Here is a 16,384-nt window from a genome sequence, read left to right as displayed (position 1 = left end):
TTCTGACTGGCGGTTACCTTGGTTGGTCCCACATACTCCTCATTCTCTACTCCAGCCCTCTCCAGCATGGTGTCCATCACATCACCCAGCCGGATCACTTCTACTCTCTTATTAGGTTTCCTAAAGATCCAAGGGACAGACTTAGGTAAGGAGCATCCCAGGCCATCCCCAGATGAAAGCAAACATGTAAAATGTTTCAGGAATATATACACTATGGAATACTAAGGGCAATTTAAAGGGGTAGGACCAGACATACTTATTAAGTGATATACCACTAACATAGTTTAAAACAATAAAAATGAAAATAGTGTAATTTTTTCTTAAAAGAAAAATAATTCTGACCCCAAGGTGCTATATAACTGCCTGTGGGATGATAGCAACGCGGGGAAAAAAGAGGGACCATAAACCCTAAGCTTCGACACCGGGTAGCTCTCAGTGTGAGAGACAAAAGCTAGACAGCAAAGCAGAGAGATGCCGGTGCTCAATGTACAGAATACAAAAAAACGCACTCCAGTGCTTGAGTATCATGCTATGCATACTATCTGAATATGCAATTGGTCACAGAAACACAGCTAACTGAATCATGGTCTCACAGGCAGTTATTACCTTGGCCCCTGCCGTGACTTGAATGTTTTTGTCTAGTAAAACACCAAGGAAAGGGCCATGTGTGTGTGGTTACCCTGTCCAAGAAACACTTCAGAAAATCACCGGTACTCACATGGACGGGAAGAGCAACAGTCTGTTCTCACTGTCTGTGAGGAGGGTGGTATATTTGCTGCAATAAATACAATAAGAAAATGTTACTTTAAGAAAACATTCTGGGCTGAAGAGCATAGTGCTGGAACATGAGGCCCTGGAGCAGAGACAGGAAGAGAGGGAAGAGGGAGGACAGTATCTGGCCTATTCATCCGTCAGCACACCGCATACCTGGCACCTGGGTTCTGAAGAACCATTCTCCACCAATGAAACCCATGTTCTCTAGAGAAACTGCTGGGGACTCACTCAGGAGGGAAGATAGAAAAAATTACAATATGATAAACCAAAGACCTCAATGAAACTTGGATGCAATTTTTAAAAAATCATGTGCGTACAAGATCATCCATAAAAATCTACACAGAGATATAATGACATTGATCATATGCGGAACATTTTTAGTAAAGGATATTCAATTCCATTCCTTGATATATCAAAATACAAAGATTTACTTGATTCATTTAAAAAAAAAAAAAAAAAGACATGCCTGCAATCCCAACACCTGGGAGGCAGAGGCAGGAGGATCAGTTATGCTCATCTCCTCTACAGAGAGTTGGAGACCTACCTGAACCACCTGAGACTTTTTTAAGGCCTTTGACAAGGCTCCACAGGCAAAGGTGCTTGTCACCAAGCCCAACAATCTGAGTTTGATGCCTGGGACCCACGTGGTGGAAGCGGGGACTGACTGCCAAGAGCTGTTCTCTGATGTCACCCCCTGAACACACACACACACACACACATAAACAAATACAATTAGTAACACCAGAAGTGCCTTTTGGAATTTTCAAAGATGGCAGGGTGGGCTTGGGAGGTAGCTCGATGGTAGAGCCCTTGCTGGCAGGTACAAAGCCCTAGATTCAATTCCAGTACCAAAAAAGGGAGAAAGAAAAGAAAAAGGACTTTGCAATAGTCAACTGTTATTTCAGAAAACTAAAACAAGACTCTGTTTTCAAATGCATAAATAGGAATTAGCAAATGATGAAATGACTAATGTGCAGTCTGGAACAAAGCCCTAGAGACGGCATACAAACTTCCTTCCACTGTCTGTGTGGGCACTGTTCAAACCCCTTCCACAGCTAAGAATTTGCGAGACCAGCAGTGGTGGTGCACACCTTTAATCCCAGCACTAGGGAAAACAGAGGCAGGAGGATCTCTGTGAGTTCGAGGCCAGCCTGGTCTACAAAGTGAGTTCTAGGACAGTTAGGGTTATACAGAAAAACTCTGTCTCTGGGAGAGAGAGAGAAAGAGACAGAGACAGAGACAGAGAGTTTGGAAGAAAGCTCTGCTTTATCTGTTGGGTTGGTTTGGGTTTTGAGACAGGGTCTTTCTATGAAGCCCAAGCTGACATTGAATTTGCAATCCTCCTGCCTCAGTTTCCCAGGTGTGCACCACTACACACAACTCAAAGTTCCGTTTTTTTTTAAGATTTGTTTTTTTTATGTGCATGTGTGTGTGCCTGAGTGTATGTATATATACCACATGCTTGCAGACCCCTTCAGAGGCCAGAGAAGGGCATCAAACCCCCTAGAACTGGAGTCACAGGAAGTGGTAAGCTGCCAGGGATACTGACATTCAAACTTGGGTTTTCTGCAAGAGCAGCAAATGCACCAAAGTGTCGAGCCATCTCTCTAGTCCTAACATATTTTTTAATAATGTATTTATTTTTCTTTTATGTGCATTGATATCTTGCCTGCACATTTGTCTGTGTGAGGGTGTCAGATCTTGGATTTATAGACAGTTGTGAGCTGCCATGTGGGTGCTAGGAATTGACCCCAGGTCCTTTGGAAGAGCAGTCAGTGCTCTTAACCACTGAGCCACCTCTCCAGCCCCTAAAGTTACACTTTTTAAAATATTAGAAATTAAATGGTAAGAAAAGCTATGGAACTATTTAGTCATGAAAACCCAAAATTCTTGTATTCCTTCCCTGGAGTCTCCTGACTATCAGGAGATCTTTCTTGCTTTACCTTAACAAATCTATGTTCACTGTGCTCTAAAAGCAAACAGGAGAAGGAAGAAGAGGAGGAGGAGATAGAAAAAGAAAGGAAGAAAACAGAAAGGAAGGAAGAAGGGACCAAAACTCTTTGAGCCATCTCTAGGGTTTTGTTTGTTTTGCATTTTTTGTTTTGTTTTGCTTTACTGTCTCTTACATTGTGCCAGGCAGCTCGCCCAAACATTTCCTGACCACACTAGGAAAATGAGTGTGCCCTTCTCGGGTTCTTTCAAGTATGGGAAGGAGAAAACAGTGCATGTCAGATATTCAACAAACATCATAGTACTCACTCATCATAACACTCCAAACCCGAAACTCCTGTATTTGACACAATATGAAATTCTTCAGGAATCAAAGTGTCTACTAATGTCTTCTGCTTATAAAGAAAAGGATGTATATATTAATAGGTGAAAAAATAGGTGGACATATATAGCAAAATTAAGCATGAATGTGAGGACAGAATTTTCTCCTGATATAATCATTACTTGGTATTTGAGAAGGACTAATTTTAGAAATCTTCAAAGATATAAAAATCTAGATCAGTGGTTCTCAACCTTCCTCATTCTGTGACCCTTTAATACAGTTAATACAGTTCCTCATGTTGTGGTGACCCAACCATGAAATTATTTTCATTGCTAATTCATAACTATAATTTTGCTAGTGTTATAAATAGTAATATTTTTGGAGATAGAGGTTTGCCAAAGAGGTTGCAACCCAGAGGTTGAGAACCACTGATCTAGATAGTCAAGCCCATTACATAAAACAGTTTAGTGTTTACATAGGACCTACATACATTTCTTATTTATACTGTATTGACTCCGGATTACTGTAATACCTCATACAAGCAAATTTTGTCATGCTAAATTATTTAGGGAATCATGACAAGAAAACATTTTTATGTGTTTAGTACAGATACAATTTTTTCAAGCATTTTTTACTTGTGGTTGGTTGCATAGGTGAATGGTCAAGTATGGAGGGCCAACTATATTCATAAATCCTTTAGCTCTTTTTTTCCTTGCTGTGGGGGTTCAAATGAGATATCCCTTACAAATCTCAGACATCCCCAGTTGGTGGAAGTGTTTGAGAAGGATTAGGAGATGTGGCCTTAATTGGAGGAGGTGTATCAATGGAGTTAGCTTTGAGGTTTTGAAAGACTTGCACCAGTGAGCCCTCTCTCTGCCTCCTGCTCTTGAATCAACTGCTCCTGCCCCCATGCCTTTGCTCCACCATCACTGACTCTAACTTTGAAACCACAAGCCCAATGAACACTCTTTTATAGGTGTCTTGGTCGTGGCGTTTTGTCACAGCAATAGAAAATTACCTAAGACAGAAGTTAAAACCAGGAAGTGGGCTATGCTCTGAAACTTAAATATGTTGTTTTTTGAAGAATGTAAGAGACTTTGGGACATTAGAGACATTGAACATTGTAAGTGGAGCTTAATGGGCCATCCCAGTAGAATCTTGGAAGACCATAATACTAAAGCAAGGACCAGATCACGAGGCTTCAGAGGGGAACAATATTAGCGACTAGTCTAGAGACCACTATTGTGATATTTTGGCAAGGACTGTGCCTGCTTTCTGTCCTTGTTCTAAGAGGTTAAATTCAAAAGTAATGGACGAATTTCTTTGGTGGAGGAGATTTCAAGACATCCTAACTGACTCTGTCGTGTGGTAGTTAGTAATCGTTCTTATGCATGTCTATGATGAAAAAGATGAAGTAAGGCAGAAAGAGGTGCAAACTATACAGTTTGAGGAGAAAAGGAGCACCAGGAAACATAATGTTACGGCCAAGGGGTGATGAAAGGGATTGGAGGATTAAGTAGTGCCTGCCCCACACTGGAATAACACATGAGGGATGCCCTTTGCACTTGGGAGGCAGAGCAGGCCGATCTCGGGGAGATGGAGACTAGCCTGATTTCCATAGCCAGGGCTACATAGAGAGACCCTATCTGGAAAAAAAAGGAGGAGGAGGAGGAGGAGAAAGGAAAGGACCAAGGAAAGGAGGGAGGAGAAGAACAGGAGGAGGAGAACAGTCATCATCTACAACTCTCTGTGTGAACTTCCCAGGGGAGGGAGAATCTACCCTCCCCTGATTTTGTACTTTTAAAATCAGTGAATGTGGCGTGGGAAATGGCTTAGAATACCTTTGATCTTTTCCCAGCAAATGCAGTTTTAAAGAAATAACTGGGATGTACTGTAATGACAATGGAGCCCGAAGGCTGTTGTTATGATAAGCTGAATGTTGCTTTGGAGTTTAGAGAAACAATTAAAAAGGCAAGAGGGAGGGAAAATTCTTCCTCCAATACTTACGTTATGAGGCACCATGGCACTGTCCTCGGGCTCTAGTGACTTGTTTATACCTGGGGGACACAGTTTCTTCTCCTTGGCCTCTCCTTTTTCATATTTAACATCATACAGAAACGAAATGTCCCTTAAAAATTAAGAAAAGACATTTTAGAAGTAGCTTTTTCTAAGAGGGTATACAGCCACACGCTTCCTACTAGTGGGTAAAATATGAATTTTGGTCAGCAAAACTGCTCTCATTACTTCTTTCTGTCCCCTGATTATCTGATTTTTATTGTTTAAAATTATTTAAAACATAGGAGAAAGGAAGTGTGATTTCCATTGCATAATGTCCTTTGGTCCTTAGCCAGCCCTGTTTCAGAGGATGAGCGTGTAATTTTAGAATGCTGGCCGCAGTTTACCAGCCAAACGGCTCTCACAGCTTCAGCGACAGCAGCGATGTGGGGGCCATCTGGAGAAACTGGAGCACTGTGGCTCTGCCAGACTGGCTCTTCACTTCGACCATCTGCCACTTTTAGCATCCATCGCTGCCATATAAGGACACTTGAGAGATCACAGCTGCCGGAACGCACAGCCAGGTCCAGATCCCCTGGAAATCCATAAGCTTCCAATAAATGTTGCCTAATTACAGCAGACTAGTATTTGGTCCAGACTCTCTGGGCAGAGCAGCTTAAATCACAATGGCAGTGGTCACTGCCTCACGAGCAGAGAGGGGAGAGGGCAGCCAATGCAGGTAGAAGGGCCCTGGCTTGGGCTCAGGGCCCACAGCTTTTGGAAGAGGGGCTCACTCACCTGGTTGGTGACTTTGGGTTTAGCACCCAGGACCAGCTTACTGAATGGAGGCCCTTTCATGGCCAGAATCCAATCCTGCCGACACCCGGACCAGCACTTCCCAGCCCATCTAAGACTAGGGCATTGGACAGGAGTCTGCCCACATTCTTCTCTTCAGCATCACAAATTTCTTATTCACATCATTAACTCTTTCCTCCCCTTCAACCTCAGATGAATCCGTTTTTCCCCCCTCGGTTATTCTTGCCATGTGTGTGCAGGACTCCATCTTGGCCCACAGCCCCAAAATGTCATTCCACCAGTGATAACTTGTGTAGAAAACTCCCACTGTCCCCATTAAGACACTCCCTGGCCTGTTTGCTTTGTGTCACTGTGATAAAACGCTGAGCAAAACCACGCTGAGCAAAGAAAAAGCTTGTCTGGCCTACAGGTTCTGGACCATCACCCAGGGAAGCTGAGGCAGGGACTAGAGAGGAGCTGTGCTGACTCGCTTGGTCTCCATGGGTTCCTCAGTCTGTCTTCTTATATAACCCAGCACTACCTGCCCGGGGAGGGCACTGCTTCTAGTGCGAGGATCACTAATCAAGACAATGCCCCACAGACATGCCCATGGGCCAACCTAATGGAGACAACTCCTCAACTGACGGTCTATCTTCCTAGGCCGCTCTGGTTTGTGCCAAGCTGACCAAGACTCTCTAGTACATCCACAACATGTCTTTTCCCTTCTAAAACTCCTTCCTTGACCATGCATTGCTACTATGGCATCATGAATTGTCTAGCTAGAATCCGACTGTCTATCATCTATGTCAAACTTCCTGATATTACCTGGCAGAAGAGATGCCCCTCCCTTCCGAAACCACGGCCTAGAAATCTAGTGCAGACCTCCCTTTACTAAGCTCATCTTTTATCTGTTTTCCTCCACTGCCTAGAATACTTTCCTGGTGTGACTACTCCTCCTGGATCTCTCGGGTTTGGGACATTCCTGGTTCTTCTGTCTACCCAGCTGCTTCTCCTCGGAACGTTCTGAGCCCTCCTCCTCCTCCTCTAGAGACGCTCCATAGAGTTGTGTCCTTGCTACCCTAACACTTTCCTTTCTGATTTCTTCCTTGGTGAAGCCATCAACCCCACAGTCTGTTTCACCATCCGCTATTGGCTAAGGCTGTCACCAAGATCTCAGCAGCAGTACTCAATCCCTCCCTTCCCATCCTTTGCCCTCAGTGTCCAACCCACTGCTAACATCGATTAATTCTACAGCTGCCCTCATGTCACTAGAGTGTCGGTCCTCCTAGTTCTTACCAACAGCACATCTCTGGTCCCATTGTCATTACTTCTGATGTGACTCCCCAGGTCTCTAGGGTGTGTCCTCTATCCTCTCGGACTCAGCTCCCTAAGGTATCATTATTTCATGTGGAATACTTTCATTTGTCTCTGACCCCCCATCAGCATTAAAGTCGCCTTTGGCCTGCTTTGAGCTCACTGCTAGTCTCTGTCCTCCGTACTGCTGCTGCAGAAGACACTGGTCCATTTTACTGACCATTTCCTTTTCCTTTTCCATTTCCTTTCATCAAAATGCTAGTGCTCATTTTCATTTGAGTAGTTGCCTCGTTCCTCTGTTAGAAGGTCTCTCAAAAAAGATTCTAGGGGGCCAGCAAGATGGTCCTGTGGGTAAAGACACTTGCCACACAAGCCTAAAGACATGAATTTGATCAGTAGGACCCAAATAAAGGTAAGAGAATCAACTACATAAAATTGCCCTTTAACCACAAGTGAACTGTAACACACACACACACACACACACACACACACACACAAACACACACACATCAACACACACAACACAATACTAATAAAATATAATAAAGTATTTTATAAAGATCATCTAGGACAAGCAAGATTACTCAGTGGTAAGAGCAATTACTAAACAAGCTGAGTTTGATTACCAGAATTCACAGCGCAGGGAGAAAACAGACTCAGGAGAGTTGTCCTCTGCACCCCACATGCATACTGTGGTATGAGCACACCCACGCAAAAAATAAATTAGTGTACTAATAAAAATATAAATAAATGAAGTCACAGTAGTGACCTGGGTCATTTGCACTGAAATTATGTCATGTGCAGGGGTCATAACAGAAAAATAGTAAATATTACTGAACACATTTAAAAAATTTTTGAGGCTGGGCAGTGGTGGTGCACGCCTTTAATCCCAACACTCAGGAGGCAAAGCCAGGAGGATCTTTGTGAGTTCGAGGCCAACCTGGTCTACAGAGCAAGACCCAGGACAGGTACCAAAACAACACAGAGAAACCCTGTCTTGAAGAACCAAAAAAACAAACAAACAAAAAATTGACAAAAAGCACCCAAAGCATGGAGGAGGGCTCTGTAGAAGGCGACAAATGAGAACAGAGTCTCATGACACATGCATGAAAACACCCTAATGAGTCTGGTGTGGGAGCACACGCCTTTAGTCTCAGCTCTCAGGGCTCAGACAGGTGGATCTTTGCTTAAGGCCAGCCTGGGCTATAGTTCTCTAGACCAGCCAAAGCTACAGAGTAAGACCCTGTCTCAGAGAGAGAGAGAGAGAGAGAGAGAGAGAGAGAGAGAGAGAGAGACATAATGAAACTTAATTGAATAAAAAAAAGGTTTTTCTTTGTCAACAGAAAGTACTGTGAAGTCTCCGTGAAGCTGGTCATGTGACTGTCATATTCATGTCAAGAAGCAGCAAGCTTTATATCATTCCTATGACATTCCCATCAGCACCAGGTTTTATATCCTCCCTACCTTTCTATGGAATTATACAACTATGTACAATTCTATATATGCTATATTGTTCCTTAGCTGTGGTGGGCACACCTTTAATCTCAGCACTTGGAAGGCAGAAGCAGGCAGATCCCTTGAATTCAAGGCCAGCCTGGTCTACATACCAAAGCCCAGGTTAACCAGGACTATACAGTAAGACTATATCTCAAAAAAATATTTTATTTCCTTATTATTAGTGGGGATGTGGGTGTATGTGATGTGGGTTTGTATAATGTGGGTGGTGTGTGACATGGGTATGTGTAATAGGGATGTGTGATGTGGGGGGATGTCTGATGTGGGTGTGTGTTGTGGGTGTTTGTGATATGGGAGTGTGTGATGTGGGTGTGTGATGTTTGAGTGTGATGTGAAGGTATGATGCGGGGTGTGATCTGGGGGTGTGACATAGGAATATGTTAACTGGGGGTGTGATGTGGGTGTGTGTGATGTGGGTGTGTGCATGATTTGTAGGTGTTATGATATGGGGGTATGATATGAGGATGTGTGATGTGGGTGTATGATGTGGATGTTTGTAATGTGGGTATGGGTGATGTGTGTGATGAGGGTGTGTGTGTAATGTGGGTGTGTGTAATTTGGGTGTGGCCGATGTGTGTGATATTGGTGTGTGGCACAGATGTGTGTGTGTGTGTGTGTGTGTGTGTGTGTGTGTGTCATGGATTGTAATGTTGGTGTGTGATGTGGATGTGTAAGTGTAGATACAGAGACGCCACAGCACTCACGTGGCAGTTGAGGACCATTTTGGGAAGAACCATTCTGGGGAGTCAGTTCTCTCTTTTTAACCCATGGGAATGGGCTCAGGTCACCAGGCTGCAAGGCAAGTGCTTTTCCTGCTGAGCCATCTTGCTGGTCTCAATAGTTTTTGTAGCAGTCCATTTTCTGCATGCAATCATTTCCTGCTTAAAATCCCAAGACTGACTTTGTGCATTGAACACCGACTGGTGAAGCCATCAGAAAAGATCTGTAGAGCTGAATGCTTTGTCATTTGTGTGTTATTGCTGTGCTCTGAATACAGTTGTGCACATCACTTTCTGTGCGCAGGCGTCACAGCCCTGAAATGGAGATATCGAGATGCTGATGGAGATGTGGTATGGGTGCCTGGGAGAGCCATGCCTGAGCTTGTGCTACCTGGTTTTTGTTTGGTTTTGTTAACTTGACACAAGCTAGAACTATGTGGGAAGGGAAACCTCAACTGAGAAAATGCCTCCATCAGATTGCCGGTAGGGCATTTTCTTGAATAATGATTGAGGGAAGGCAGAGGCAGGCGGATCTCTGTGAGTTCAAGGCCAGCCTGGACTACAGAGTGAGATCCAGGACAGGCACCAACACTACACAGAGAAACCCTGTCTGGAAAAAACACACACAAAACAAACACACAATAAGTAGATTGATAAGAAAAGAAAAGGGGAAAAAAGAAAAGAAAGAGAGGAAGGGAGGAAAGGAGAAAGGAAGGGGGAGGGAGAGAGGGGGAGAGAGAGGGAAGAGGGGGAGAGGAGGAAATGAGCAAACACCGCAGGAAGCAAACCAGATTTCAACCATGGCTTCTACCTCAGCTCCTGCCTCCAGGTTCCTGCCCTGACTTCCCTCAGTGATGGAGTGTGACCTGAGAGCTGAGAGATGGAATAACCCTTTCCTCTCTAAGTTGCCTTTGGTCACAGTGTTTTATCACAGCAAGGGAAACCTAAGACAATCCTCATCAGTTGTTGACAGAATTCCTTCCTGGAGGTCATGGACTGGGACGTTTCCTTGATGGACGTCAGCGGGGTCGTCCTTCCTTCCATTCTGCCCTCTTGTTTGGTCTCATCTCCTGACCCCTCAATCACCTTCCTTTTCTACTTTCCCAGATGTGTGCTGGGCCCACAAGTAATCAGGCACAATTTCTCTGTTTTTAACCTTCCTGCAAAGTCTCCTGCTGGTGAGCTCTATTCACAGGTTCTAGGGTTACAGTGAGGATGTGCTGCTGAGGTCCATATTCACAGGTTCTGGGGTTACAGTGAGGAGGGGGTGCTGAGGTCCATATTCACAGGTTCTGGGGTTACAGTGAGGAGGGGGTGCTGAGGTCCGTATTCACAGGTTCTGGGGTTACAGTGAGGAGGGGGTGCTGAGGTCCGTATTCACAGGTTCTGGGGTTACAGTGAGGAGGGGGTGCTGAGGTCTGTATTCAGTTTCTGGGGTTACAGTAAGGACTGGGGGGATGCTGCTACTTGATAGCCACATTTTAAGAACCTTTTTGTGTCAGTTTCCCGCCATAATCAGATATAACTAGTACTTTTCAAAGTACTTCAACCATCGCATAACTGCTAATTCCAACACTAATAATTTTAGCTGTGATCTGAATGCACAAAATACAAAATTTAAGACACTGAAGCCACCCAGCCAGGTTGCTACTGTAACACTGCGGAGCAGCAGAGCCGGAACACCCCACACTTAAACGTTTGACGTACTCCACCTTCTCACGGCTGTTCTTTCATACCCTCCAGGCACAGAAAATAGAGCGACTCTATCCATCCCTTCTCACCAATGACAAAAGTAACTTCAATAAATATCCTACTACGTGTGGATGGACTTCTGGATGAACATGGCATGTAAGCAAGGCATGCAAGGAGATTTTGATAAATGGAAAATACTTTCAAATGAATACACCACAATCTTCAAGGAACAAAATTTGACAGCGTATTTTTGGGAATGATACAAAATAATAAATAGCATTTGGTGCTTTACTCTGAAACAGTGTAAAAAGGTTAAGGGTTCCCCTTGACAAGAGCCAGGAAATTGACCTATTTCTCAAGACTTTCCATGGCATGTTTCCTCCAAGATGTACAAAATACATGGACACCTACAGATGTAAAATGTGCCAAAGGCCTTCTGTTTGATGGATTTATCCCTCAGTTTAGTGCAAAAAAAAAAACAAAAAATACCCAGAACACTAGAGAAAGAAGTGTACAAACAAGTGTTCAAAAAAGAAAAGAAAACAACAAACCAGGCCTGGAGGAGGGCTCAGTGAATAAAGGTGCTTGCCCCCAAGCCTGACAGCCTGAGTTCAATATGCAAAACCCACGTGGTGGAAGGCAAGAACCAATTGCTACAAGCTGTCCTCTGGTCTTACACGTGGGACATGGCATATACACACTAAAGAAAGAAAGAAAGAAAGAAAGAAACAAACAAACAAACAAACAAACCAATATGGCTGGACAGTAGTGGTGCACACCTTTAATCCCAGCACTCGGGAGGCAGAGCCAGGCAGATCTCTGTGAGTTCGAGGCCAGCCTGGTCTACAGAGTGAGATCCAGGACAGGCACCAAAACTACACAGAGAAACCCTGTCTCGAAAAACAAAAACATAAACATGTGTGTGTGTGTGTGTGTGTGTGTGTGTGTGTGTGTGTGTGTGTTTAAAAATTCAGCAAACCAAAGTGTACAGGCAGTTTTCAAATCTACCGTACTGATGATAACCATACATACATATATCCTTTCAAATTTATCACTTATCAAAGACTTTGCAAGTTTCACAACTCCTAATTCTACAGTGCTGTCAGTCCACCCACACCCAAGAACATCACCCCAAATGAGAAAACAATTCTATCTATGTGCATATACCCCACTCGCTTCCTTCTTTACCTTCCAGCTGCTGTTACGGAGACAGGATGATCAATCAGATATTTGAATTTATTCCTTCGAACAGGGTGCTGCCAGACATGGTCTACAAGACGTGGAAGAGCACCCTGATGGAACAAAAGCGAAAACACAATGTCCAGCAGAGGGCATGCTAGTCAAAGAAAAGTTACCAATTTGAATAGTTACATCGAGGGCATGTGAATGCTTCAGAGAGGAGCAGAATGCTTATTCCAGAACAGGTTGAAAGGCAAATTAGAATATTAAGCGAGCATTAATAATATGTTTGATAAGTTTACATAAAAACAGGTTAATAGAAACACTCAAGCAATGAAAACATTTGCTCAAAAGATCTGAAGGTTTTTTGCTTTTGGTTGTTTCTGGTTTTGTTTTTGGAGACAGGATGTCATTGTGTAGCCCAGTCTGGCCTGGAACTCATGGTAATCCTCCTGCTTCGGCACCTGAAGTGCTGGAATTATCAGTGCCAGTCAACACGCTAAGCAAGATCTAAAGTTGGCAAGATGGCTCAGCAGCTGAAAGCTTGCAATCTGGTGACCTGTGTTTCTCTCCCAGAACCCACGGTGGAAAGAGAGAACCAACTCCCCGGAAGCTGTCCTTCGACCCTGTACCCAAACTCACACATGAACTAATAATAAAAAATTTTTAATTTAAATCTGAGTTTTAAACGTATAACTTATGCTCACCAAACACTTAATGGTGTAATACAAAGAAAAAGATAATGACTCCAAATGTTCTATGTATGTGTACACATACCTTTGGAGCTTTAAGTTTCTTAGCAGGCAATAAGTTTGCGGGACATGGACCAGCATTGGCTGCATAGTTCAGAGAGAGAAGAACTTCCTCGGGGATGAATTCATTTGGAAGGGAAGAAGGAAGGGGTTTGAGATGGTCCACCAAGACTTTTTTCTCCTTCAGCTCAGGAAGTACTAAGAAAGTAACAGGAAAGAAAAACTTTCAGTGGAACGTTCTAGAGAGTTAAAGCTCCCCCGACTGCCTTATCAGTCTCATATGTGCTTCTAACAGTGGACAGGCACGGCAACCAATAATACTTACAGCACAGAATAGCATCCAGTCCACAGGAGGGTGGAGGAAGAGAGGAAGCAGGAGAACACGAAGAGAGATACAAATAAAAAGACTGGGCTACAGAGTGAGTGTCCAGCCAGCTGGACAATGGAGTGGGACTCCCCTATTTCAACAGAAAAAGTACATAGGGAGTGGGACTCCCCTATTTCAACGGGAAAAGTACATAGGGAGCTAGTTCAGGGAAGAGTCCTTGCTCAGTGTGTCTGTGTCCCTGAGTTGAATCATCCGTACCTCCTAAATAGGAAAAGGTTGATGGAACTGTTGCAAAAACATAAATAACCAACCAAACAAACCAAAACCGCCTAAGTGACAGTAAGACTGGAGGAGAGCCTCCATCTAAGAGTAAGGACGAAAGGTGACTGTACTTGACTCTGATTCTAGTACAAGTGTACATTTATCATAAATCTTCCCCTTTTTTTCTTTTGAAACAAGGGCTCACTATGTAACTCTAACTGTCCTGGAACTCACTCTGTAGACCAGGCTGGCCTCAAACTCACAGAGATCCGCCTGCCTCTGCCTCCCGAGTGCTGGGATTAAAGGTGTGAGCCACAAAGTCCAGCCCCAAGAATGGAAAGTTTAAGGACTCTCAGAAAAATTCTTGAATCTTATGCAAATAGGCATATATTACCAAGCTGTGTTTATCTTATCCACACTACTACGTTTTTTGGTTTTTTTGTTTTGTTTTGTTTTTTAAGTTCTCTTAAACTCAGAGAGCAAGGAGCCAAACAGGTGGTGTTTCATACAGCTGTTAGTATTTAAACAGGATTCAGACTTGGTAATGGCCAGGTTGTCCGAGGAGAAGGGGAGAATGGATTGCATTGCAAATTCTGTCAGTGGCTATGATGGTTCTGTTCGATGGTTCTGATGATGCTGAAGTTTTACCTCTTGTCTCCTCCTTGACTACGGACAGTTTTGACTGTTTGACCTCGGATGTTGATGGGGAGTTCAGTGAAGTTCCCCACGCTTTGCGGAGAGACATAATGCACAATGCCTCCAATCACTCCCAGAGCTATTCCGCCAGAAAATTAATTCAGAAACAAATCAAAATCGCGCTGCGTCTTTCAGGCCGCCCCGTAGTTCTGTAGGCAAAGCAAAAGCAAATGAGCAAAGAGGCCCCTTGATGGTTTCTGTTCAGATTGGAACTCAGAATTCATCTAGTATGGTGTCCCTTCTTTGGGGCGTGTTCTCTCGGATAACCTGCCATGAGGAGGAGGAGGAGTACGATGGGTCAGAGTCAGGGCCAAGCCCGGCAAAGTCAGGGTCCGCCGCCCTATGGACGGCGGGCGGGTCAGCGCGGCCCAGCTCCACGGGCTCGAGTGGGGCAGGGCTCCCACGGCCCCTTCAGCAGAGGCCTGTAGACTGTCACCCGCAGCCGTACCCACAAATTGTGTTTCCCGCCAGGCCTCAGTTGGCAGGCCCTTTCCTGGAACTCCCTGCGTCGTCATAGCAACGCAAGACCCCGTGTCCTAGCAACCTGTGGTCCGGGCTGCCTCCGGCGGCGCCGTCAAAAAAAAAAAAAAAGACAGGTGGAACAGTCTCTACACTGTCTAGCTGTTTCCGTGTGCTTTTGGTCGTGCGTAGTAACAATAAGGAAGAAAAATAATTAATCTGGCTGTTGCCTCGGAATGGGACAGTCTCTAGTGGCCTCGTTTCCGGCTGCAGACTGCGCAAGCGCAGACCCAACTGCCTGCCGCGCTCCCTTAGAAACTCCCCTGCGGCCCCGCCCATACGATAGGGTGTTGCAGGAGTCGTTTTCGTCCTTGAGTCCATCTATATTGTTTTGCGTGTTTTCTGAATATCCCAGGTGGCTTCAAACTCACAGAGATCCTCCTGCTTCTGCCTCCCAATTGTTGGGATTAAAGGCGTGCGCCACCACGCCAGGCCCTACCAGTTCATTTTCACAGCCTTGTGGACAAGATTTCATATTCATCTTTGGATGCTCAGTGGGAAGTAGGCTAGTATTTGTATTTAATGTAGCTTTATTAAAACATGAAGGTTTAAATTAGCACTTTTTTGTTGTTGTTGTTGTTAAGGAGTTGGCTGCATAGCCCGGGTTGACTTCAACCTTTGCAATTCTCCTGCCTCTACCTGGAGTGCAAGGTTCACAGGCATGCACCACCACACCTGGATTAATTTGGAACTTTCCAGAGAGATACTTTTTAGTATCAAAGAAATTTAGTTGCAGCTTAGCCAAACACTTCCCAAGGGAATTAGTGATTTAAAAAAAAGAAAAAAAAAACCCTATGAGAATAATTACCTTTCTCACTGTAAAGTAAATCAGGCTCCTACCAAGAGCAAATTGGGCAGTTATGCCAACCTTGAATATGGCATCCCATGAGAGCTTTCTCTTGTTAAATTTACAAACTGTTATATCAATTTTGTAGATCAGATGCACAAACTTGGTTGAGTCCAAATGGACCCTAAGCTTCCATAAATTGCCCTCCCCCACACCCCACCCTGTGCTGTTTCTTGACTCTACACAGCAATGAATAACCAGACACAGTATTTCTGAAGCGACTTCCCCAATCCCACTCCCTTGCACTGAAGAAATAGGTGGGAACAGTTAGGTCATAGAGGGTAAGCAGAGTTACTTTGTGCCTGTTGCTCCCCTAGGTGTTTCAATGGGAAGAATATTGTGATATCAACTACTGATCATGATGCATTCCTACAATCAGTAGATTCTTTGGAGAGAAGATGCCAGTACACTTGTGCTGTTACAACAGAATACAAGATGGGCAGTCTGTGGAAAACAGACATTTATTTCACAGTCGTGGAGACTAGGAAGAGCCAAGTGTTGGCAGGTCCAGTCTGATAGCTCAGTAATCTCAGCCCTGTGGAGGTTGAGACCTGGGATACAGAAACTGTCTCAACCCCAGCCCCACTTCTCCTCCCAAAAAGGAATGGCCACAGTAGAGAGAAAGCTAAAGAGTCAATGCCCCTGCAAGTACAAATCGGGTCCTGTTTATTCATTTGTAAACTGTAACATAAGTTCCTCCATTAGCCTAGGTAAGAAAGTCCCGTT

The 16,384-nt window shown here is 44.2% G+C and overlaps 1 protein-coding gene across 1 annotated transcript in view; it reads right to left on the bottom strand.

Annotated features, from left to right (window-relative positions):
• Positions 1–14,341, bottom strand: part of Axdnd1 (axonemal dynein light chain domain containing 1) — a gene marked incomplete at its 3' end in the record, with an annotated part of 72,761 nt that extends 58,420 nt beyond the window's left edge. Inside the window, exons 1-7 of the mRNA XM_036201962.1 lie at positions 14,245–14,341; positions 13,033–13,205; positions 12,265–12,368; positions 5,054–5,174; positions 3,034–3,119; positions 719–775; positions 18–120 (exon numbers count right to left, since the gene is read on the bottom strand). Coding sequence (XP_036057855.1) covers positions 18–120; positions 719–775; positions 3,034–3,119; positions 5,054–5,174; positions 12,265–12,368; positions 13,033–13,205; positions 14,245–14,341 — 741 coding nt within the window. The remainder of the gene's footprint in view (positions 1–17; positions 121–718; positions 776–3,033; positions 3,120–5,053; positions 5,175–12,264; positions 12,369–13,032; positions 13,206–14,244) is intronic.
• Between the last annotated feature and the right edge of the window lie 2,043 nt (positions 14,342–16,384).

The sequence above is a fragment of the Onychomys torridus genome, chromosome 11 (assembly GCF_903995425.1).
Source record: "Onychomys torridus chromosome 11, mOncTor1.1, whole genome shotgun sequence".
NCBI classification, from domain to species: Eukaryota; Metazoa; Chordata; class Mammalia; order Rodentia; family Cricetidae; genus Onychomys; species Onychomys torridus.
Note: the sequence above shows the minus strand (reverse complement) of the source record. Positions and strands in the feature narration are given on the sequence as shown.